Here is a 24,738-nt window from a genome sequence, read left to right on the forward strand (position 1 = left end):
CTTCGCCCAGCAGCTGAGCATACTGTCACCTGCTCCTGCTCACTTCTGCTGTTGCATTGGTTATACCAAAAACAAAAGCAAGAGTCGGGTTTCATAGAAAATAGTCTTGTAACAAAAGGGAATGTAGCAATGTGACACAGAAATGATTGGTCTCCTAAAGAGAATGTTGCCTGGGGCCATTTCTGTGGTCCAGAAGTCTCTTTGTGGTGAAGTACACAGCCTGTTTGCCTAGAACTGCATCCAAGTTACTTTGCTATATTTTTTACTTAGATTGACCTAGACATTAGAAAATTATTCCACATTTGTAAAAAGATTTGCTAAAATTGGTAGTGGTCATTCTGGTTTTAAAACAAATAATGAGTTTTATCCTGAAGATGACCTTGTTTTCTAGTTGGTGAAATTGACCCTCAGATAGTTGATGCTTGTCTAGCCCTCTTGCCCAGGGCCACACAGCTGCCACAGTTTTTCTGAGTGTTTTAAAAGACCAGCCTTCTTGTTTGTTTCCTATACCTTTATCTTACACAGCAAGATCAGATAGTTCCTTAAAACAGAAGACAGGAAACAGAGTTTAGTGACCGTGTTATTGTTGTTGTTGTTGTTGTTGATGATGATGATGATACTTCTGTAATTTATCAGTTCATTTCAAGGCACTCTCTGCAAAACTTCCCATTTTACAGTTGAGGAAATAGGTCCAGTGAAGGTAACTGATTCACCTGGGCTCAGAGAGTAGTAGAGAAGAAGCTTGAACATCGGTTTTCTGGCTGTATATGTAATGTTCCTTCCATCACGTTTCCTCTCATAGTGGTAGAAATTGCAGATTGGGTGTTCAGGTTTCTGTGGAACTATCACTACGCAAGCAGTCTTTTCCCATATTATACTATGTATTTTACTCTCCAAATAAAGCAATTTATAGGAAATGAGTTGTTAATAAAAGTGGTTTCCATGAATAAGCCATCTTCCTTCAAAAAGGGATGCATTAAGTACAGCACATGAATCAGCATTGCAGATCAGTAATTTGACCTCTGAGGCATTTTCTGCTCATACCAAATTTGGAACCTCATTGTTATCAACTAGCATTCATTGAGCTAGGTCTGTCACTCTATATTGTAAAACCTGAAAAAAACTTAGAAGACCTCTTGTAATTACTGAGCAGCTAGGTGGCTCAGTGGATAGAGCTTCAGAGGCAGAATTTGTCTTCAGATACTTACTAACTGTGTGACCATAGGCAAGTCATATAACCTGTTTGCCTCAGTTTCCTCTGCTGAAAAAGGGGGGTAATAATAGCACCTGCTTCAAAGGGTTATTGTGAGGATCAAATGAGATAATATTTTTTAAGTGTTTAATACAATGCATGGTAGCATATGGGTTGATATTATTATTATTATGTCTAACCCCCTCCTTTTACAGATGAAAAGATGAATTGGTCCAAGAAATGGTATGAGGATTTCCCAGTAGAACCAGGACTGCTGTTTGGGCTTTTTGACTCCCAGTCTAGTGCATTAACAACATTCAATCTTGTTTATGCCCCAGTTTCAAATTTCTAAATTCAGAACCACTGTTTCTTCCTTGTAAGTCCTTATAAGACTACAAATATACCTAAGAAATTGCTCAGATTTTCATTTTTCTTCTCCACTTTGTATAGATTTCTTTTATAATCACACCCACAATGCTTATTTTGTCCTTAAGACAATGGAAGTATGTTGGTTGTTTTAAATATGTCATACCACTTTGGATTATTCACTTAGACATTGTTTTTTTCCAAGCTAACTGCAGAGGATTTTTTTTTAATTGTAGAAGTGTATCTTCTGCAATTAAAAAAGCTTATCTTTCATGTCTTAGGACAAACCCGCCATAGATTTTCTGCGAACACATCTTTTCTTTTTTCCCTGCTTGAGGCAGAAGTAATATTTCCTTTAGAGCAGAGTTAATGCCAAGGTAACATAAGCATGTGCTGGAAACTTCCCTTCCTTTGGTGAACTTTCATTTCTAGCTTTTTTGCTTAATAGCTTTGCTGAATTCATATTCTTCAGCTTGAAGAATGTTTTAGGACACTTACAGGCAATGAAAATGACTTGTTGAAATTTTGTAATCTTGACCACAGTATTTATTAATATGCCAATAATAACTTGAATCTATTAGTTGAGAAGTATTTCTTACTACAAAGAATTCTCTTGTACTTTATTTCAGACAACATCAGAAGTTTGTGGGTTCCTTTTTTTTAAATGGCAGAAGGAATGAATGAATGAATGGGTAAATTGATTCCTATCTAGTTGTTAGAGGAGGGTTTTGCAAAGAATAGACTTAGACACAGTGAGATGTCCCCAGTGTGACATTTCAGAAGTTGTACAATAGAGATCATGACTCATAGTTTATTTTTTCTTGTTTATTTTCTTGTATTCTATACCATACTTTTTTTTTTCATAAACATCAGGTTGTTGCTAGATAATTTGAACTTGCCAGCCTCTGTATTTAATTTTGAAATTATTATTTTTATAACTAGGGATTCATATTTTTGTTTTTTTGTTTCTTTAAATAATTTTGTTTGTATTGGTCCCTTTAGGTTGATTATTCTAGACCTTCAGCAAAACACCGAAAAATAGCTACCTCATTCAGGGACACATCTCTCAAGGACATTTTAGTACTGGCGTGCTCACTCCTAAAAGAAGTAAGATATTTCACAATTTTCTTCAGAAACTATGTAGTTGGTGCATTTTGGATATTTGCAATTCCCACATAAAGTCTAATTTTGCATTTCTAACCTTTGCAGCTGACAGAACACCTTTGTGTTAGCATGATGACATTCCTTTTTCCCTAAGATTTCTAGATGGATATTTTGCATCTTATCTATAGGCTGTGGCACTAGGAACAGAGATAAAATCAAATCCATAAATAATTTATTTAATTTGCAATTGCCTCTTACATGAAACTTTTTTTTTGCTATGACAATTACTAGGTACTTGAGTTAGGTTTCACTGGCTTTCGCATTTCCCTAGTCATCTTTTGGATTAGTGCTAAAAGGTAGTGAAATGGTGTCAGGGACTCTCATAATAATTATCTAGCAAACCAAGATACATTTAATAATAATTATAGTTATAATAACACTAATAGCTAGCATTTATATAGCATTGTAAGATTTGCAAAGTACTTTACAAATAGTATCTCATTTTATTCTCAAAACAATCCTAGGAAATCGGTGTTATTATTATCCCCATTTTGCAGGTGAGGAAAGTGAAGCAGACTGAGGCGAAGTGACTTGCTGAGGGTCACAAAGCTAGTAAATGTCAGAGGCTGGGCTTAACCAGGTCTTCCTGACTTCAGCCCAGCACTCTATCTGCTGTGTTACCTGGCTTCCAGAATAGGTGGGGTCCATTCAAGTTTTCTGATATAAAATGGAAAAATCTCTGAAGTATATTGTCTTATTGACTCTTACCTGTGACTTCAAGAAGCTGTAGCAGGCACAGCAGCCCCACCCTGGTGAAGGTGTCTCAGAAGACAAGCCAAACCAGGTTGAGGGTAACTGACAGGTCTCATACCTGTTGGTGAGTTAGGGGTATGTCTCCCCCAAGTATGTGAAGACTTAGCCCAGTGGAATGGGCAGATGAGAACAGTTTGTGCCAGTGACCAAGAAGGTGGCTAGAACAGATGCTGTGGAGTGCTTAGAGCTTGGTCAGACATCAAAGACACCAAGGTCATCCTCTGCATGTGGGCCATCGCCAGTCGTCTTGACTTTTGTCCTGCCAGTGGACTTTGATGACTCTGGAAGAGAAGAGTAAGGATGATGACTCAGTGCAGCTCTGTCTCCCTTAAATCCAGTTCACAAGCTAGTCAAGACATCACCTTGTGATGTTATTGGTCCTCTTCAAAAACAAAGGACAGGCAACAACATTATGTATAATTCAGAATTCTGTTGCCCTGTATGATATGCAGATGTTTGAAGAAGCCTTGTGCTGAGCATGCTCAGAAGTTACTTTTTTGTTTTATTTGTTTTTAGGATTTTTAATTTGTATCAGTACTATGATAACATAAGAACTGTCACAAAGAGCTAGACTAATACCCTAGCTTAATACTCTTATCTCTAACAGTGGCTTGATGACAGAGCATAGTTTTTATCCAGTTACCTCCAAAGGTTAAACATTTCTCCTCCCCCTTTCCTCTTCAAGCTATCCTGGATTCCCTTAAAGGATAAATTGAATTAATTAACGTTCATGTGTAAGGCACTGTATGTTATATTGAGGGCACAAAGGCCAAATTTAAAGAGTCTTTCTTCAAGGAACTTACCGTCCTACTAGAGGGGAAAGGAAAAGGGGAACAATAAAGCGTCAGGGCCATTTAATTTCATCCTAGTTCTGAAGTGCAAACAGAGCCCAGAGACTTGGTGATTACCAAGAAAGAGGGAGAATGGTTATCTGATTCTATCCTTTCCTAGCCAAGGATATAGTGGGGAAGGAAAGAACATCTCTTCTGAAAGTGCAAGGTGGAATTAGCATGTGTTACCAGGTGCCAGAGTTGCTTAGCCTTAAGCTGAATGCTATCTAGAAGATTAGACAAATGAGCTGGAAAGACTCTGCTACCTATTCTGCACCACTATTGGCAGGAGTGGCAGGGATGACAATCTGACTATCTCAGTGAGCTATTAGGACCCCGAGCCTATTCTGTGTCTGAGAACCTCATGAAGAATGGGCTTCTTTATTCTTTCTTTTTATGATTCTATCATACATGAAATTAACTGAACTCTTTTTGAACTTATATTTTTAGCCGGCACTCTTAAAGGTAATGAGTTCCATAAATTTGCAACCTGCTGTGAAAAGTAGTACTTCCTTTTATTTGTCCCAAAGCTACCTTTTTTTATAAGCTTCAAAAGGTGCTAGTTTCTGGTGTTCCAGAACTGAAGTTAATTCAGTTTGAGATCAAGCATGAAAGATGTCACTCCCAAAGAGCCAAAATAAAAGGGTAAAAATCCAGGATATTACAGTCGAAGTTGACAAATAGTGATTTTTAACACTGTGGTTTTTTTCCCCCTTTATACCTGCTGAACTTAGAAAGCTGTCATTTAGAAAAAAAAATGTAATAGTGTGTAATCTTTAGAAACTGTATTCATTAATTTAATATGAATTAAAGAATATTTTTAAATTGAAGATTTGAAACTATTAATTTACAGAAAATATTCATCTGTTTAAAGTAGGATATTCAATAATTTTGAAATTTTTTTAGGTGTTGGCAAAACCTTTAAACCTTCAAGATGAAGTTCAACAAAATCTGGTGATGCAGGTCTTGAAACTTGTCCTCAACTGTCTTAATTTTGACTTCATTGGCAGTTCAGCAGATGAATCTGCAGATGATCTTTGCACAGTACAGATTCCAACAACTTGGAGAACAAGTAAGAAAAAGCAGTGGGGGTGGTGAACATTAAGGGCTCAAATGAAAAACAGTGATAACTCACTTTTAACTGTATTTCTATCTTGGCACATTCATAGAGGGATTGAGTGGATCTTTTTCCCGATACAGCTAAGATATTACTACATAAATATCTGAACAGAACATAACATAACAGGATCCTGACTACTGCACTGTCTTATCTAAACTTTAAAATCATTTTTTGAAATCCTGACCACAGTGTGACCTAGGTATTTTAAAACAAAGGAACGAAAAAAAGAAAACAAAAAAACACAACTATTTTGGAAAATAGACAGTGCTTCAGCTCCTAGCATTTGATATTGTAGAAATACTGAAGAGTTTCCCAGTAAAATTAACTAGAAAACCTGTTGTTAAAGGAAAATTATTTTGTCTAATTCATTTTTTATCTCTGCATTTAAAACTATTTTCCCCCAAACACCCAGACCATGAACTAGAAATTGTCTTTACCTGTAAAAATATTTCTCCTTGCTAGGTTTCGATTGAATGAATGAAAAGTAATTATTAAGCACTTACTTTTTGCCAAGCACTGTGCCACAATTATTTTTATGGTAATATTTATTCAGTAGTTTAAACTCCTTGGAAGACAAGCAATCTATGAATTGAAAGTAGTGGGGTTAGAAGAATTTTTTTTTTTTCAGTTTTCCTGGAGTCAGAAACTTTGGACCTTTTCTTTGATTTATATCACGCCCTTCCACCTCTACTATCTCAATTAGTAAGTAAAATTTAGTTATTAATTTTATCTAAAAGTATGATATCTATTTGTCGAAAAAATGTACTCTTTTTTCTTTTTTGTGAGGCAATTGGGGTTAAGTGACTTGCCCAGAGTCACACAGCTAGTGTTATGTGTCTGAGGCCAGATTTCAACTCAGGTGCTCCTGACTTCAGGGCCAGCACGATATCCACTGCGCCACCTAGCTGCCCTGAAAAAATGTATTCTTTATCTCTTTATATTTGTTTTTTTCCACCTTTATTAAGGTATCCTACTGACAAATAGCTCTTAATCTCCTGAGACATGTTTAAATTTATCATTTAACTATTTCCAGTGAAAGTGCTGCTTTTAAAAATTTGTTCTGGTGGTATATGAATGTAATGGAATGCTATTGTGCTATAAGAAATGATGAACAGGATGACTTCAGAAAAACCTGAAAAGACTTGTATGGTCTGATGCTGAGTGAAGTGAGCAGAACCAAGAGAATGTCATACACAATAACAGCCATGTTGTGTGATGACTGATATTGATAAACTTAACCCTTCTCAGCAATACAAGGATCTAAGACATCCCCAGAGGCCTCATGATTTAAAATGCTATCCACATCCAAAGAAAGAACTATGGAAGTTGAATCGCTATCATTTTTTTTCTCTTCTGTTGAGTTTTGTTTCCTCTTTCTGATGGTTCCTTGTATTGGTTTTGATTTTTACTTACAACATCACTAATGTGAAAGTATGTTTAATAGGCATGAAAATGTATAGCCTGTATCAGATTGTGTGCCGTCTTGGGGAGGGTGGTGGGGAGGAAGGGGGAGAAAAATTTTAAACTCAAAAGCATATTGAAGTGATTGTTGATAAATCAAAGTAAATTAATAAAATTTTTTTTAAAAAATTGTTCAGCCCATCCACTTTCTCTCATATTGTTGTTTGATTATATGTAATGAGTAATCAAGGTGTTCCCATACTAGGTAATGTCTCATAGGGAGTATATTGGTCTCTGAAAAATATAGACATTTGTTGATTTGAGCTTAACGCATGGGCTAGACAAATAACAATATACAGAAGCTGTCATGTACATAAAGAGCTGAATATTCAGATATATGTTATAAATGTGCATATAACATATATGTATATGTTTATTCAGTTAGAGAAATTATAGTTTTTTCTTTGTATATTGAGAAAAATATTTCAAGATTGAAACTGTGCATGTGATCATTGTGTATTTAATTATCATTCTGAGAATAAGATAACAAAATGTCCAAACTTTAAAGAACCTTAGAGATGAAAACTGCAACAGTCAACAGTTTGATGAATTGTTCTATGTGTTTGTACTTTTTTTGTCCAGACTAATCATTTATTGAAGTAAAATCTTATGCTTCAATTAGTGATATTAGGACCAAAATTTCCTATTGTGAAATGAAAAACATGTCAAATTAAAATGTATTTGTAACAGTTCAAACATACTTATTTTACCCTTATACTTTAAGGTTAATTACAGCATTTTAAACCAGTAGGACAGGGCTACAGAGATTAGGAGTAATTTGGAGTAAGAATACCTCAGAGCCGGGTCACAAAGGTTAGAGCCAGAACTATCTCTGAAGTACAGGCGGTCAGGAGCCAGGGATCAAGAACCTAGATAAAGACACCTGGCAGCAAGATAGTGGGATTCCTGGCAAGATGGCCTGGTAACAATGTGACCCTCAGCAGGAAAATAGTGTTGCTGTACTAACCCTTTACTGTACCTTAGGAAGGCAAGAACCAATCCCCAACTTATACATAGAGATAATTGACTCATTGGGGATCAAGAATGTGGAAGAGATAGTTACTAACAGGGAAGCTATCCTCCATATTTAAAATTTTTGTACAATCACCTATTATTAACTTGTAGATATTTAACAAATATAACAATTAATGGAAACTTCATTTTTTCACAGTGGAAACTTAACATGGAGATTTTAAAATACATAGTTAAAACTCTCATAAATAATTAAAATGAGTAAATGAGACTTTTGGACTTTGATTTTCTTGTAGTATGATACTTAGAAATACCAATTAAAAGAGATGGACAGATCTGCAAATAGACAGGTAGTTGCACAATCCTTTGGTGTGTGGGAAATGGTCCTTCTTCCAGAATAGGTCTCTAGTTTTGCTTCCTATCTGCCTTCTTTTTATCTTTAGTTAGTTTCACTCTTTGGTGTTCTAGGAAAAATGTCATATCATTTCTTCCTGAAAGTAAATAAAGCATTATTATTTATTTCCTCTAAGTGAGTACTTATATGAGTACTTCAAAAAGGTGAATAGTTGGAATATAATCAGAATTATTCAATGCATAGTATATCCATTTTTTATGATGCTTATGAGAGATCAAATACGAGGCACTGAAAATCAGGAGGTGAACATTAATATGCCTCATGTGTATAGAAAGTTTAGAACAATACCATAACTACCTGTCTTATAAGATCTTAATGCTCATTTTGAATGATTAAACCTCTCATCATCTCTGAACTTGGTAGGTATTCTTTCCTTGAGTGTTTTAACTATGAGGTGAAAGTTCAGAGAACCCATGAAAAGCCAGAGCAGGCCATTGAGTGAATAGATATAATAATTCATGACAACTAGTACTTGGCCAAACCCTTTCAAACTTACTTACTTCTGGTATTTACAGATGTAAATATTTCTGTATTTCAACCTTACTTACTTCTGGTATTTGCAATGTTAATTACTGTCTATGTTGATTATGTTCTTTTTTTAACTTTTTCTGTGATTTGATACCCTGAATTTACTCCTTCACCTATTACTTCAAAAATGGCCTTAGGAGATTTGAAATTATAGCAGAAGAGCTAATTGTACAATAGAAACCTGTACTGAGAGGAAGAAGTTCAGCGATATTTCAGGCCTTTGGCCTAAAAAAGTCAGTTTTTGGTGGGTGTGTTTGTACATTATTTCATATAGATGTCTTGGTTTTTTTGGGGGGGGTTGTGGTTTTTTTTTAAGAAACTGATCAAGATTTCCTTTCTGTTCCCTTTGGTCTTAAGTATGACTTTACAATTTTTGTTTCTGATTAGGACTTGCAAATTATATTTCATGATATTTTGGTTATAATAGTTACCAATAATAAGAGTGAAATAACATTCTGTATAATGTAATGGGGACTTAAACATCATGATATGTGGTTATAGTTGTTGTTGTTGTTGTTTTAATGATTAAAGATACTCTGTTTCTTTTATAGGCACTTTCTTGTTTAGTTCAGTTTGCTTCTGCAAGGAGATCCTTATTTAGCAGTCCAGAACGTGCCAAGTATCTCAGTAACTTAATTAAAGGAGTAAAAAGGATACTAGAAAATCCTCAGGTATTTATATAATAAATTGTTTGTTGAGAACTTGTTACATAGGCTTTTTTTTAATCCCCCATCTCTACCTATGTACCTACATTGATGTAAGGAACACCCAGAAAATTGTTTCCTGCCTTAGAGTCTTAGAGATTTACATGCAACTTAGAATTGCCTGAGGAACTGAGAGGTGTGATTTGGCTAGGGTCTTGCTAATTTCAAGGAAGAACTCAAGAGGAAGAAATCCCCACCAAGCCCCTGTACTCCCTTGGCATCTAAAGAGACCCTAGAAATTTACAGCTATTAGGCTTTATCCACTGTTAAAGGAAATCTAAAGGACAGTGAAGGAGAGAGAACAGAAACCCAGAGTTGTGCTAGCATATTGCTATTTCAAAAAATGAATTTTAACAAAAACAGGGGCAAATTGTTTTTTAGGCCCTAACATAAAGCAAACTGGGCTTAAGAGTTAAGAAAACCTGGGGTTTTATCTTGCCTCTGATGTATAGTAACTTTGTGATCATGGGAAAGTCACGTAACTACTGAACCTTATAAGGTTTTTCATCTGTAAAATGAATTAATACGCATAGTATGGTTGTTATGAGACTCAAATAAGATTATGTATGTAAAGAGCTTTGCAAACTTTAATGTGGGATATAATTGTCAATTATCATTATAAGTTCAAATTAACTGGTAATAAAGATTGCTTCAGAAGGAATAGCCTCTTTATGTTGAGATCACCAGGCTTGGAGTAAAGAAAGTGGTATTGTCCTCTTGACTCCTGTATATCCCAACTGCATAATCTTTGTCAAGTTTCTTAACTTCCCTTAACCTTGGTGCTTATCTGTAAAATGAAAATATGACACTCACCCTACCAGCTCAGGGTAAATAGGTTTACCTTTGTGCATATTTGTGCATATTTAAATGCATATATATGTGTGCTAACCTATTCTGTTTCTCTCTGTAATTATAGAATAAGATACATGAAGGGAGAGATAGGCTTTCTTCCTTTGTTTCTCCCTACAGTGCTCAACATAACTGTTAATATCACTCTAATTTCCTGTGACACTTAATAGTTTGCAAAGTATATCTACCTAAATTATTTCTTTTGATCCTTACAACAATCATGTGAGGTAGAATCATAGAGACTTAGAATTGGAAAGGACCTCAGATATCATCAAATTTGAAACATCTCTGAAAAGTACTCCTAGCTTGAGTATCTTCAGTGCCTGACAATTCACTCTTTTTGGACAACTCTTATAGACTGCCTCTGGTAATGAGGGTGGTCTGAAAAGTTTTCATGGAGGAAATTCATCTTGGCAGGATGTTAAAGCAGGCAGAGAGACACAGGTTGGAGTAGAGGAGTGGAGAGGGTTAAGTGTATATACATTTTCCTTGCCATGCCATGCCTTTTCACTGTGGGTATCCTCTAAGGCTCTACTCTTCTCTCTTCATTTTATGCTCACTCACTCATCAGTTCCCCTGTATTCGGGTATCAACTCTATGCAGATAAATCCCAGGTCTATGTATCTTGGATTATATAATATCTATCTATTGTGTTCCCGTGCTGAGCTGCAGGCACACATTTCCCCACTGCCAAGTTATCTTGAACCAGATATATAAACATCTCGAACTCAACATGTCCAGACCAGAACTCTTTAGCTTTACTCCCAGACTTTCTGCCCTTCCAAGTTTCCCTGTCATTGTTGAGGGCATCACCATCCTCCCAGTCACCCAAGGCCACAACCTTGGTGTATAATCCTTGACTCTAAACTCTCGCTGACCCGACATACCCACATTTCAAATCCATTGCCAGATCTAATCATTTCTACTTCTACAAAGTCTTTTGTGTGTGTCTTTCTCTCCATTCATACAACCCACATCCCTGATTCAGGTCCACATCACCTCTCACTTGTTCTCCTGCGGTCACTTTATTGGTCTCTCTGTCTCAAGTCTCTCTCCTCTCCAGTCCATTCTCCAGTTATGGCCAAGATGATTTTTCTAAAGCATGGGTTTGACCATGTGACACACCCCTGGTCAGTGCATTGCAGTGGCTCCTTGTTACTTCCAGGATCAGATATAAAGTCTTTTGTTGAACACGTAAAGCTCTTTAAAACTTCCTTCCCAGTCTTGTACCAGTTCCTTGAACATGATGCTACATCTTCATGCCTTTGCACCTACTGTCACCCATGCCCTGAAATGCTTTGCCCCCTCATCTTTTCATCTTAGTTTCCCTTTTTTCAGGACTCAGCCCAAATTCCATCTTACGCAGGAGGCTTCTCTTAGTCTTTTCCTTCCACCCCACCTCTGAGCTGTTAATTCCTTCCTCCTCAAATTATCTTCATATTCTGAATACACCTTGTATATACTTAGGTATTTATATATCATCTACCCTGTTAAAATGTGAGCTTCTTGAGCGAAGGGACTGTTTTATGTCTTTCTTTGTATTCCCATTGTTTAGCACCATGCCTCACTTATTGCAATAAATGTTTGTTGACTGACTGAATGTAGAGAATGGGTTAAAGCACAAGTCTCTAACTTTTTTATGGGGAAGAGCTACTTATAATACCCCTAAAGCTTGAAGATTATTTGGCCAAGAGTCTGCAATTAGAGATGATGAGGAATTTGGGCCTGGGTTTATTGGTGGGGGAGATTCTGAGCAATATAGATGAGTAGGGAAGGGGAAGGGGCTGCTAATTGATATTAAACTCATTCCTTTTTTCTGGGAAGGGAAAATATAGTACCAGCTGCTGGTCCATGATCAATCCTAGGTTTAGCTTTATGATTGACTGGTCATTTGTAAATCAGCTTATTGGGAACTTTGAGGTCAATTAGGATCTAAGAAGAGAACTCTTGGAGGTTACTAGATGCAATGCATAAGACAGTAACGTGTTCCCTTCCTCCTCTATATATGCCCACGTAGTTTTTGATATGAAAAAAGAGTAATAAGCTTCAAACACTGTGATCCAAATACTATTAAACTCTAATTTGGCTACCTTTACATTCCTTTTAAAGACTAGAAAAAAAGGTACTGTTACATCTTTGAGCTTTTTAAACTAGAATGGCCAATTTTCCCATAAATTTATTCTCTGTATATCTTAGATGAATAAGGTAGGGAATATGAAGTTAGGCAAACTGAGTAGAGTCAGTCATGATTAGGGTGTTTACATCTGAAAATGGGTCACTAACTGTGTATTAGTTAATATATATCTATTTTCTTAATGTTCTCTTAAAGCAGTTATAAAAAAAGTCAAGCATTTTCCCAACACAGATATTCCTACTCCCTTCATTTTTCAATCATTTGAGTTTTATTAACTGTATAATAAGTAATGAGTGACAATCTATTTTCGCATCTTCCTATTACATCATATTGACTTTCCATACTAATATTGTTAAAGTGATTCGTGTAACTTAATATCCATCTTATCTAGCTCTTTATGTTGAGAGAGAAACCACTTAGCATCAGTTGTAATGTTAGTATTTGAATAAGTGGCATTTTCCATTTGAGAAGAGATCCCCTTTGCCCTCTTGTGGACAGATACAATTTTTAAGTTTCCAAACTGTAGCTCCTTGAATTCATTGCAGAGTTTCCATTGCAATTTTTAGTGCCAGATAAAAGAAAGTATTATGGGTAAATAGTGTGGTATGCTTACAAGTTTCATTTTCACTTGTGATATTTTTGTTTAAAAAATGATTTATTATTAAAATAAAGATTCTTAAAGGTTACATTGTATGTTGAAGTTATAGTAGATGTTCATTAATTCTCTCAATGAATGTGTTACCAGTGTTTTGGGGATATAACTTTGGACAGAAAGAAAATATTGCAAAATGGTAGGGGTTATCTGAGCTTATATTGCTACTTATGAATTCATATTTTTTCATGTGGTATCAGAGAAATATGTGCTTGCTTCAAGGAGAAATTTTCAAATTTTGCCAAAATCATGGAATTTTACTATGAAATATTTTAACAATTTTCAATGACACATATCACTATCAGAGGCAAAGAACATTTTTTTAGTAGCCTTTGTGCCAAGCACTGTAGTTGATATGTTGTATTATTCTTAAAGAGAGGCCGCTCGGGGTCTCAGTGGAAAGAGCACCAAACCTGGAGTCAGGAAGACCTGATTTCAAACACAGCCTGCACACTTACTAGATATTTACGTTTTCATGGATTCTTGTAGTTAAGATGTGTTACTTTTTTAGAATTCCAAGTGATAGCCCTGTTCTGGAACTCAGAGCATTGAAGAATTATCTGAGGCACTGAGAGGTAAAGGGACTTGCGTAGGGCCACCCAGCCGGTGACATGGCAGTCAGGTCATCCCCCCCCAAGTCCCCTCTCCTTTTCTATACCGCATTGTTTATTAACTCTGTAGTTGTAAAAATATGCTTCTTTTGTGTTTCATAATTCAGGGTTTGGAAGAACCAGGAAATTACCATGAATTCTGTAGATTTTTGGCTCGTTTAAAGACTAACTACCAGTTGGGAGAATTAATAATGGTGAAGGAGTATCCAGAAGTTATCAGGTTGATTGCTAATTTTACCATTACTAGTCTTCAGGTAAGAGATAATTTAATATACTACTATTATTTGACTGAAAATTTTAAAAAGTAATCTGGGGATTTAGTTCATGCTGTATATTTGTGGGAATATTGATTTTTCCCCCCACAAAAATGTACCTATCTAATTAGCATAGTTGTGAATATTATCATTTTTATACAGCATAATTAAAATGAGCTTTGGTTTGTTTTTTTTTTTTCATAGCACTGGGAATTTGCACCCAACAGTGTTCATTATTTGTTAACTCTGTGGCAGAGAATGGTAGCATCTGTACCTTTTGTGAAATCAACTGAGCCTCATCTCTTAGATACATATGCACCTGAAATCACAAAGGCATATATTACTTCTCGATTGGAATCTGTCTCCATAGTCATCAGGTATTGAAAAATTAAATGTTTTTAGTTTATGCCTACCTTTGCTATGCAGTGAATAGAGTGCTGGGCCTGGAGTCAAGAAAGATCTGAGTTCAAATTCAGCTTTAGACATTTACTAGTTACGTGACCTGAGGCAAATCACTTAACCTCTGTTTGTTTCAGTTTCCTCATCTGTAAAATGGGGATTATGATAGCACCTACTTCCTAGGGTTGCTGTGAGGATCAAATGAGTCTAGTTGTAAAGCATTTAAGCATTGTGCCTGGCATATAATAAGCACTATATAGACATTAACTATTATTATTTCAGAATCCTCTAAAGGCTTTGAATTGTTTACAAATATAAAAAATACTTTAATGTATTTGGTTAACTTGGTCTGGTATATTTTCAGAGATGGTTTGGAAGATCCACTGGATGACACAGCTACTGTATTTCAGCAGCTAGAACAGTTGTGCACTGTCAGCAGATGTGAATATGAAAAAACATGTGCTCTTCTTGTACAGTTATTTGACCAAAGTGCACAGAATTATCAGAAACTGATACAGTCATCTGCCAGAAGACACATAGATATAGCAGTCCAAGAAGGTCAGTATCATTGATTTGACTCTTAAGTAGTCTGTCAGCTACTTAATTGTTTGTAAGGGTTTACAACAAATTAGTTATCCTTAGTCACTTAATCAAATGGTATTAAGCTTTCTATTATTTTGATGAGCCATCTCTTAAAATAACTAATTTTCAATAATTCCATGTGAAACAACTAGTATAGTAGGACCATCCCTATATATTTACAACAAAGAGCCCTTGGTTCTAATTTAGGAATGTTTCTCCTATTTGTTTCATTATGTGTCATTTGTTTGGGGGTGAATTTTGAGAGAGATGGATGATGTTAGTTTGTGTGTGTCCCCTTCCCATCTCAATCCTCTTTCCTTTTATCCTTATAAGGATAACACCTTACACTTTTAATGTTACATACTTTTGCAGAACATTTTGATATCCATTATCCAATTTGATTTCATTTGATGAAGATTGAGGAAAGTCTGCTGGATTTAGCAGATTTAGCAATTATTTTTCACTGGGGAGTGAGAGCACATTTTAAGAAGTATGTTGATGAGTCAGAGTGTCCAGAGGAGTGCACCAAGATCATGAAGCACTTTAGGTTCATGACATATGATGGTTGCTTGAAGGAAATAGGAATATTTAACCACTAGAAGACTTAGAGGGGGCATGATAACTATCTTCATGTTTTTGAAGGTCTGTCACAGTACAGAAGTCTACTCCTTGGCTCCTTAGCAACAGTGAGTTGAAACTTCAAAAAGGAAAATTTAGTTTAATATAAAGAAAATCTTCCTAACCATTAAAACTACCACAAAGTAGAATGGGCTTCCTCAGAACATATCGAGTTCCCACTTCTTAGAGTTCTTCAAGAAAACGCTTGATGACCTTTTGTTGGATGTGCTGTAGAAGGAATTCATTTTCAGGGACAGGTTGGACTAAATGACCATGAAATAGAATGGAATGAAAAAGCATTGATTAAGTATACAGTATGTGCCAGGCACTGTACTAACCCCTGGAAATACAAACAGTTAAGTGAGATAGCCCCTACACTCATAGAGCTCATATTGTAATTGAGGTAGATAACACATCTAGGAGAGTTCAGCTACTGGGTGAAAGGAAAGGCTAGATGGTCCTTAAGGTATATCAGCAATGTGGATGACAAGTCACAGTGGGTTCTTAGAGTGTAGTATCAATGAATGTGGCTATGCCTGGAGGCCTAGAGGGCACAGGGTTCCTCATTGCTTATTGGTTGGTAAAGGTTGATGGTCCTCCATCTTAGCAGAAGGATTGTAATTGTTATCTCATTCAGAGATGTGTCCTTTGGGCAGCCAGAGGGTCTGAGTCAACAACTGTTACAAAGGGGAAACTCTGGTAGGATCTGGATAGCAGGAACCTGGGTAGGGCTGGGGTGGAGCTCCTAAACTGTTGGCTCTGCTCTCCAGAGATCCCTTCCAACTCAGATTCTGTGTTTCATTTCATTCAATTAGTGGGATTGAAAGACAGTTTGAAGGAATTGAACACTGAGAATTGATGAAAAAATGAATAAAGCATAGTTAATTTTTCTAATGGTAGGAAAAGAGTCTGTCAGTAGGGAAAGATTGAAGAGAGAAAAAGGAAATGCTTAATGTGGCCAACTCTTGGAAGAGATAGGGATCAAAATAAGAATCAGTAGGAGCTCTTGTTGAAAAGAAAGGTAACCTTTTCCTTGGCTACCAGTGTGAAGGAGAAGATGGATACAGAGAGGAGTTTTGAGGCATGAAATGGAGGAAAAGAAGGAATTGACAGAAGATGTCCTTTATTTTCCCAGTGAAGTAGAAAGGTCATTTGCTGAAAAGTGTGTGAAGAGGAAGGCAAGAGTAAAGAAAGTTTGGAATAACCGTTGAGGGCAGGGAGCTAGAATATACTGTGGAGGTAAGCCTATTGTGTTCATTTTGTTAATGAGGAAACTAATGCTCAAGAGTTTTAAATGATTTGCTCAAAGTTAGTGGTAGGGCTGGAATTAAACCTAGAAACTTGAGCTCTCACCACAAGATCAGACTTTTTCCATTTGCTTCATCTACACAGTTATGGGTCAACTTTTTTGTCATTAAATATGTAATTTATTGTTAGTTTTTTTCACCCCTATATTTTAAATGACAGTATTATAGTTCATACAACTCACTTTACTATTATTTTCTATTAATATTCCAGTGTTTAGTCTAGTGATCTCATAGCAGCCTGATGCTGTTTTTCCTGGTTCTTGTATTCCTGTGATAAAATATTCATTTAACAGAAATATATGAGGCATAGTATACATATGCAGTCTTAAAATGATGTATAATTTTCCTCAACTATCTTCATTCCTAGGTTAATTAAAGAATATCACTTCTTCCAAGTGCATAGGGAGTTGATATTTAGATTTTCTAAAAATATAGACTCATTAAATAATAAATATTAATATATAATAGATAATAAATATGATAATACAAAATATAAATATAATAAAAATTAATTAATTAAGACTGTTCTCCTTCTAAAGAATATTGAATGAAAGGAAAAAATAATCCAAGATATAAAAGTATGATAAATGAAATAACATAAGATAGTAAATTCACGTTTAATAAACACTTATTAAGTGTCTATTATATGCAATCAGTCAAGCATTTGTTATCAAATATGTGTCAGGCACCATGCTTAGGGCAGGAAATACAAAGATAGACATAACAGTTGTTTCAAAAGTAGCTTACATTGCACTAGAAGATTTTAACAAGTAAAGAGAGAAATATCATAGAGAGCAGTAAAGGAGAAATCCAGACAGAGTTCTCCAGGATACTTGAGGAAGAGAGAGAACACGGTCCCCAACAGTGGCTGGGGAAGAGACTGATAATATATTGGAATATTGAACATAAAGAGATTAAATTAATACATATTATAATATAGTATTATTAAAGTTTACTTCATTTCTCTAATTCACTCTATATTCGCTTTACCTTTTTTGTTTCTTTGCCAATAATTGAATTCAGCAAATGTCAAGAGCCTACTATGTATGAGACAGTTAATTGTAACTGGAGATGCTAAGACAAAATAAAAAACAATCCTTGCTTTCAAGGAGCTTCCATTCTGTTGTGGGGATACAACACATATGAAGACAAGTAGATGAATAATTTGAGGCAGGACAAAGCACTTACAATTAGGGGAATCGAGAGAGGTATACCATAAAATGTGTCCTTTGAGCTAAGCCCTGAAGGAAGCTTATTATTTTGAGAGGTAGAAGTGCATTCCAGGCACAGTCTAAGCAATGGCATTTAGATAGGAGATAGGATAGCAGATAGACCATGAAGGGAATTATGAAAAGTCTGTTAAGGTAGGCTGGAGCAGGATTTGAAAGGCTTTAAATTCCAGACTGAGTTCCTATTTTATCCTAGAGGCAGTAGGGAGCCACTGAAGATTCTTGATCGGGTGAGTAGAATAATAATACCTGATATTTACATAGCACTTAAAAGTTTGCAAAGTACTTTATATAAGTTTTCTCATTTGAGCCTTTTAAGTCTATGATTTATATATTACAGGTATTATTATCATGTCCATTTTACAGGTGAGAAAACTGAGCTCAGAGAGGTTAAGTTACTTATGGTCATTTAGCTGCTAAATGTTAAGTCAGGCCTAACTGATTCCAGGTCCCACACTCTGTCCACTATGCCACACTGCCACTCCAAAAGGGTCAGACCTTTGCTTTAAGAGAATTATTTTGGTAGCTTTGTGAATGATGGATTAGAGAAGTGTGATGCTTGAGTCAAGAAGACAAATTAAGAGGCTGTTGCAATAATCTAGGTGAGAGATGATGACCAGAAATAGGATAATGGTCAAGTGGGTAGAGAAAAGTGGATGGATAGAAGAATTATTGTTTACCTCTAGTAAAATTGACAAGAAATGGCAATTGGTTGGATATGGGGTGAGGGAGAGGGAGAAGTTGAAGATGACTTCAGAGTATTAAACCTGAATAGTTTAGGATGATAGTGTCCACAACAAAAATAGGGTAGTTTGGAGGAGTAGGTTTAGCAGGGAAGATAATCAGTTCCCTTTTAAAATTTGAAAAGAAATTTATTATGAACTGAAATGGAAAAGCATTCCATATATGCAGAACATAAAAAGAAGTTTGTATATGAAACTGTGACTCTACATTTCTTCCTGTTTGCTTTTTTTAAAAAAAAGTATGTAATACATTGCACATGTTACTTTTGAAACTTTTTGCCTATTCTTTCTGAACTTCCTTTTACTTTTTTTAAGATACTTTATTTATTTTTAGTTTTCAACATTCACTTCCACAAGATTTTGAGTTCCAAATTTTCTCTCCATCTCATCCCCTCCCCAACCCCAAGACAGCTTGCATTCTGAATACCTTTTCCCCTAATCTGCCCTCCCTTCTATCTCCCTCCCTTCTCTTACCCCTTCCTCTTTTATTTTCCAGGATAGATTTCTATACCCCGTTGCCTGTATATCTTATTTCCCAGTTGCATGTGAAAACAATTTTTTAACATTTGTTTTTAAAACTTAGGGTTCCAGATTTTCTCCCTTCCTCCCTCCTCACTCACCCTTATTGAGAAGGCAAACAACTAGATACAGGTTATACATGTATAGTCATGCAAAACACTTCCAAAGTAGTCATGCTGTGGAAAACTAACTATATTTCCCTTCATCATATCCTGCCCCTCTCCCCATTTATTCTATTTTTTCTTTTGACTCTGTCCCTCTTCAGAAGTGTTTGCTTCTGATTACCCCTTCCCCCAATCTGCCCTCCCCTCTATCATCTCCCTGCTCTCTTATCCCTTTCCCCCCTATTTTCTTATAGGGTAAGATAGCTTTCCATACCCATTTGGGTGAGTATGTTATTGCCTTCTTAAGCCAAATCTGATAATAATAAATTCACTCATTCCCTATCACCTTCCCCCACTTCCCCTCCACTGTAAAAGCCTTTTCTTATCTCTTTTATGTGTGTTAATTTACCCCATTCTACCTCTCCCTTTCTCCTTCTCCTAGTATAATTCTCTCTCACCCCTTAATTTTATTCTCCAGATATCACCCATTCATCTTCAACTCACCCTGTGCCCTCTATCTATCAATCTATCTATACGATTATTTTTTTCCCTCCAACTATCCTAATATTAAGAAAGGTCTCATGAATTACAAAGATCATCTTTCCATGTAGAAATGTAAACATTTCAACCTTAATAAGTCCCTTATCATTTCTCTTTCCTGTTTACCTCTTCATGCTTCTCTTGAGTATTGTATTTGAAAGTCAAATTTTCTATTCAGCTATGGTCTTTTCATCAAGAATGCTTGCAAGACTTCTATTTCACTGAATAGCCATTTTTTCCCCCTGGAGGATTATACTCAGTTTTGCTGGGTAGGTGATTCTTGGTTGTAGTCCTATCTCCTTTGCCCTCCGGAATATCATACTTCATGCCCTCCGGACCCTTAATGTAGAAGCTGCTAAGTCTTGTGTTATCCTGACTGTGTTTCCACAATACTTGAATTGTTTGTTTCTGGCTGCTTGCAATATTTTCTCCTTGACCTGGGAACTCTGGAATTTGGCTACAATATTCCTAGGAGTTTTCCTTTGGGGATCTCTTTCAGGAGGTGATCAGTGGATTCTTTCAGTTTCTATTTTGTCCTCTGGTTCTAGAATATCAGAGCAGTTTTCCTTTATAATTTCTTGAAAGATGATGTCTAGGCTCTTTTTTCGATCATGGCTTTCAGGTAGTCCAATAATTTTTAAATTATCTCTCCTGGATCTATTTTATAGGTCAGTTGTTTTTCCAATGAGATATTTCACATTGTCTTCTATTTTTTCATTCTTTTGGTTTTGTTTTACAGTGTCTTGATTTCTCATAAAGTCACTAGCTTCCAATTGCTCTATTCTAATTTTTAAGGAAGTATTTTCTTCAGTGAGCATTTGGACTTCCCTTTCATTTGGCCAATTTTGCTTTTTAAGGCATTCTTCTCCTCATTGGCTTTTTGGACCTCTTTTTGCCATTTGGATTAGGCTATTTTTTAAGGTGTTATTTTCTTCAGTATTTTTTTTTGGGGTCTCCCTTAGCAAGCTGTTGACTAGTTTTTCATGATTTTCTTGCATCACTCTCATTTCTCTTCCCAGTTTTTCCTCTGCTTCTCTTACTTGCTTCTCAAAATCCTTTTTGAGCTCTTCCATGTCCTGGGACTGATTCCTATTTCTCTTGGAGGCTTTTGACTGTAGGAGTTTTGACTTTGTTGTCTTCTTCTGGTTGTATGTGTTGATCTTCTTTGTTACCAAAGAAAGATTCTATGGTCTGAGTTTTTTTGCACAGTTTACTCATGATCCCAGCCAGTTACTTGAGTTTTAAACTCTTTGTTAAGGTAGGAGTCTGCTTCCATTGTGGAGAATTTACTGTCCTAAGCTTCGGGGGTTTTGTGCAGCTGTTTTCAGAGATGCTTTTAGGGACCTGTAAGTTTTCAGTTCTTCCAAGGTGACATGATCAAGGGCAAGGTGTTCACTCCTTTCCTGGCCTGGGCTCTGGTCTGTGAGTGACCCAAGCACTCTTTTCTGCCTTGGAACTGTGAGGAGGTGTCTCTCTCTACTGACACTACAAGGTCCACCACGCCAGTGCTCCTCCTAGCCCCGGGATCACCACCCAGAACTGTGACCCAGATCCAAGCAGGGGCAAAGCAAGAGATTCCTGCCTCAGCACCAGCAAAGTGATCCCTGCAATCCCCTTCTGATCAGCCACTCAATTCCCTCTTAGTCAATGGGCCAGAAGCTCTGGAAGTAACCGCCACCCCGGGGCTGCAGCTGGTTCCGGGGCTGGTTCCAAGCTTCTCTCTCGTCGCAGGCATAGACTTTTCCTTTTTTTTTTAAGTTGTCTTTGGTGTTTGTGGGTTGAGAAGTCTGGAAACCACCACAGCTGCTGGTGATTCAGTCTTCTGAGGCCTGCTCCAGGTTCTCTGAGGCCTGCTGAACTGCACACTTCTCCCAGCCCAGTGCAATAGACCTTTCTAATCAACCATCCAGGTTGTCTTGGGCTGGAAATTTGTTCCACTCTGTCTTTTTGTGGGTTCTGCTGCTCTAGAATTTGTTTAGAGCTATTTTTTACAAGTATTTGGAGCGGTTTGGGGGACAGCTCAAGCAAGTCACTGCTTTTACTCTGCCATCTTGGCTCCACTCCCTTCCCTTCTGTTTTTCTACTGTGCTTTAAAAAAAATGTTTGAGTGGAACTTTTTGTGCCATCACTCTTGATATCCCTCTTCCCCCAACTTCCTCAGTTAAAAACAGAGAGAAGTGTGTGTGTGTGGGGGGGAACTTTGTTACAAATAATCACAGTCAAACAAAATGAATCCACACAAGAATCATGACCAAAAATATGTCTCCTCCTACACTTTGAATCTTTCACCTTTTTCTGAGGAGAGGGGTAGCATGTTTCTTCATAGGTCTTCTGGAAACATTGTTGATCATTACTGCCATCAGAGTTCTTCAGTCTTTCAAAGTTGATTTTCTTTACAATGTTATTATTCTTCTATAGATTGTTCTACTGCTCCTTTTACTCTGTATCAGTTCATATGAAGCAGGATTCTTTGAAATGGTCTTACAATACAATCCGATTCCATTATATTCATATCCCACAATTTGTTCAGCCATGATACTGAATTGATGGGCACCCCTCCCTCCCATTCTAGTTTTCTTTCTTTCTTTCTTTCTTTCTTTCTTTCTTTCTTTCTTTCTTTCTTTCTTTCTTTCTTTCTTTCCTTCTTTCCTTTCTTTCTTTCTTTCCTTTCTCTTTAATTGCTCCAGTTTCAGGAAGATTGATTTGCTTGTGAGTATTTCCTCCCTGGTATTATCCTGCCTCTTAAACCACCTAATCTTTGCTTGTTTCCCTACTGAATTTGATTTCTATAGCAAACTGGTTATGTATGTATAGAGTTGTGTTCAATCCTCCTTTGTATGTTTCAAATAAGAATGAGGTTTCTCCCCGACCCTTCCTCCATTTTTGTCTACTCTTCTTTTTGCATGGTCCAGTTGTGAGAAACAAGAATTTCCATCGCCTTCCTCCTTTCTACATGGTATTTCTTTTCTTTCCCTTCTTTAAACCCAGAACCAGTCCGCACCCACAAATCCCTTACCACCAGTTCCTTTTTTCTTTTTTACCTTCCTCAATACTTCTTGAAAACATTAAGGTTCTAAAGGGGCACTTAGTTCTTTTCTCCATTGGCATATTAGTACTTCATCATTATCCAGTGCCTTCTAGTTGCTCAAAGAAATTTAACCTTCTGAGTTTTTCTAGACCCTTGTGTTTTTATTTTCAAGTTCCTATTTAGCTCTGGTCTTTCCATCAGAAATGCTTGAAAGTCTTCTCTTTCATTGCAGCGTTAAGCAATACTTGATTTTAAGCCTCTGTATTTTGGTTTTTGAAATATTTTGCTTCAGTAGCTTCTCTTTTTTCTAATAGAAGCTTCAGGGCCTTATGTGATCGTTGATTCTTATATGTTCCTTGGTATGTGAACTCCTTTCTGGATACTTGCAAAAATTTTTTTCTTTGATAAGAGAGCTGTAGATTTTGGCTGTACCATTCCTGAGACTTTTCCTTTGCTGTTTTCTTTGAGAAGATGTTCAGTGGTTTCATTTCATTTTTACTTTGCCCTCTGGCTTTAATATACTTGGGCTGTGTTAATTTATGAATTTTTGAAATATAATGTTTAGTCTCTTTAAAAAGTCATGACTTTCACTGAGTCTAATGACTCTTAAATTCTCTCTCCTTGGCCTTTTTTTCAAGGTCAGTTGTTTTATATGTAAAATATATGCATTTTCTTTTCAATATTTCTTGTGTTTTCATGGAGACATTGATTTCTCTTTGGTCTGTTCTACTTTTCAGGGAGTCTTTGACTTTAGAACTTTTTGTTCTAAAATATTTATTTTCCTTCCATTTCTTTCTTCCAGAGCTTTCATTTCATTTAAAAATGCTTCCTTCCTCACTTCTTTTAGATTTTCATGTGGTCCTTGTGGAAAATTACTTTTTTCCTTGAATCTGCTTGAGGTTGCTATAGACTTACTCATTTCTTCTAGGCTTTTTGGAGGATTTCTAGACCTAAAATAATTTTTTTTTTGCTGCTTGGCAAAATTTTTTTTCATTTCTTTACCTTTAGTTCTTAACCTGGGTGAGTGTTCTGGAGCCTGGTTCTGCCCCATGGTGTTTCTGTGTTGACTTCCCACTTTCAGTGTCAAGCCTTCTTTGGAACTCTGAGATTTGGAGTGCTATAGATTTAGGGCCATCTCTTACATCTCAGCATTAGAGCACTCTGAACCTTGAAGCCCCTGGGCTTTGGCCACACTGTGCTGGTTGCTACTATTCTCCCAAGCTTTCCATGTCCTGTTTCCAACTGCCCTGAGGCTTTCTCATGGGTGCTCTTTTTTCTTCTGTGTTTGTGCACAGAGCCTTGTGCAGGCTGCACATGGTCCTGGCCCACCTCTGGCAACAATTGGAGGCTACTGGCTTGTTTGCCTGCACTGACATCCCTCTTTCCTATGGACAGGAAGTAAAGAAAGAGGGAAGGAGAAAGGCAGGGAGGGAGGGAGGAAATAAGGAAGGAAATAAAGAAATTTGTTAAATGCTTACTGTGTTCTAGCCATTGTGCCATATACCAGGCATACAAATGCAAGCAACCAACTCAGTCCCTACCCTCAAGGAGCTAACATTCTTTTGGAGAAAGATAGAACATAAAGGGAAAGGTTTGGAAAGTGGGGGCAGAAGGCTCTGCAGGGTTTGAAGCTAATGTCCTGGAAGTGAAATAAAAGCTTGATT

At 36.6% G+C, this 24,738-nt stretch overlaps 1 protein-coding gene across 4 annotated transcripts in view; it reads left to right on the plus strand.

Annotated features, from left to right (window-relative positions):
- RANBP17 (RAN binding protein 17) overlaps positions 1-24,738 on the plus strand; it is a 324,967-nt gene that overhangs the window by 25,779 nt on the left and 274,450 nt on the right. For 3 of the 4 annotated variants that reach the window (XM_020992315.2, XM_078150547.1, XM_078150545.1), the window contains 7 exons: positions 2,561-2,665; positions 5,212-5,377; positions 6,054-6,127; positions 9,353-9,472; positions 13,859-14,005; positions 14,210-14,382; positions 14,769-14,962. In XM_020992315.2, coding sequence (XP_020847974.1) covers positions 2,561-2,665; positions 5,212-5,377; positions 6,054-6,127; positions 9,353-9,472; positions 13,859-14,005; positions 14,210-14,382; positions 14,769-14,962 — 979 coding nt within the window. The remainder of the gene's footprint in view (positions 1-2,560; positions 2,666-5,211; positions 5,378-6,053; positions 6,128-9,352; positions 9,473-13,858; positions 14,006-14,209; positions 14,383-14,768; positions 14,963-24,738) is intronic. The other variant, XM_078150546.1, reaches the window with a different exon arrangement.

This window comes from Phascolarctos cinereus, unplaced genomic scaffold (genome assembly GCF_003287225.1).
Source record: "Phascolarctos cinereus isolate Bilbo 61053 unplaced genomic scaffold, phaCin_HiC Scaffold_2;HRSCAF=192, whole genome shotgun sequence".
Taxonomy (NCBI): Eukaryota; Metazoa; Chordata; class Mammalia; order Diprotodontia; family Phascolarctidae; genus Phascolarctos; species Phascolarctos cinereus.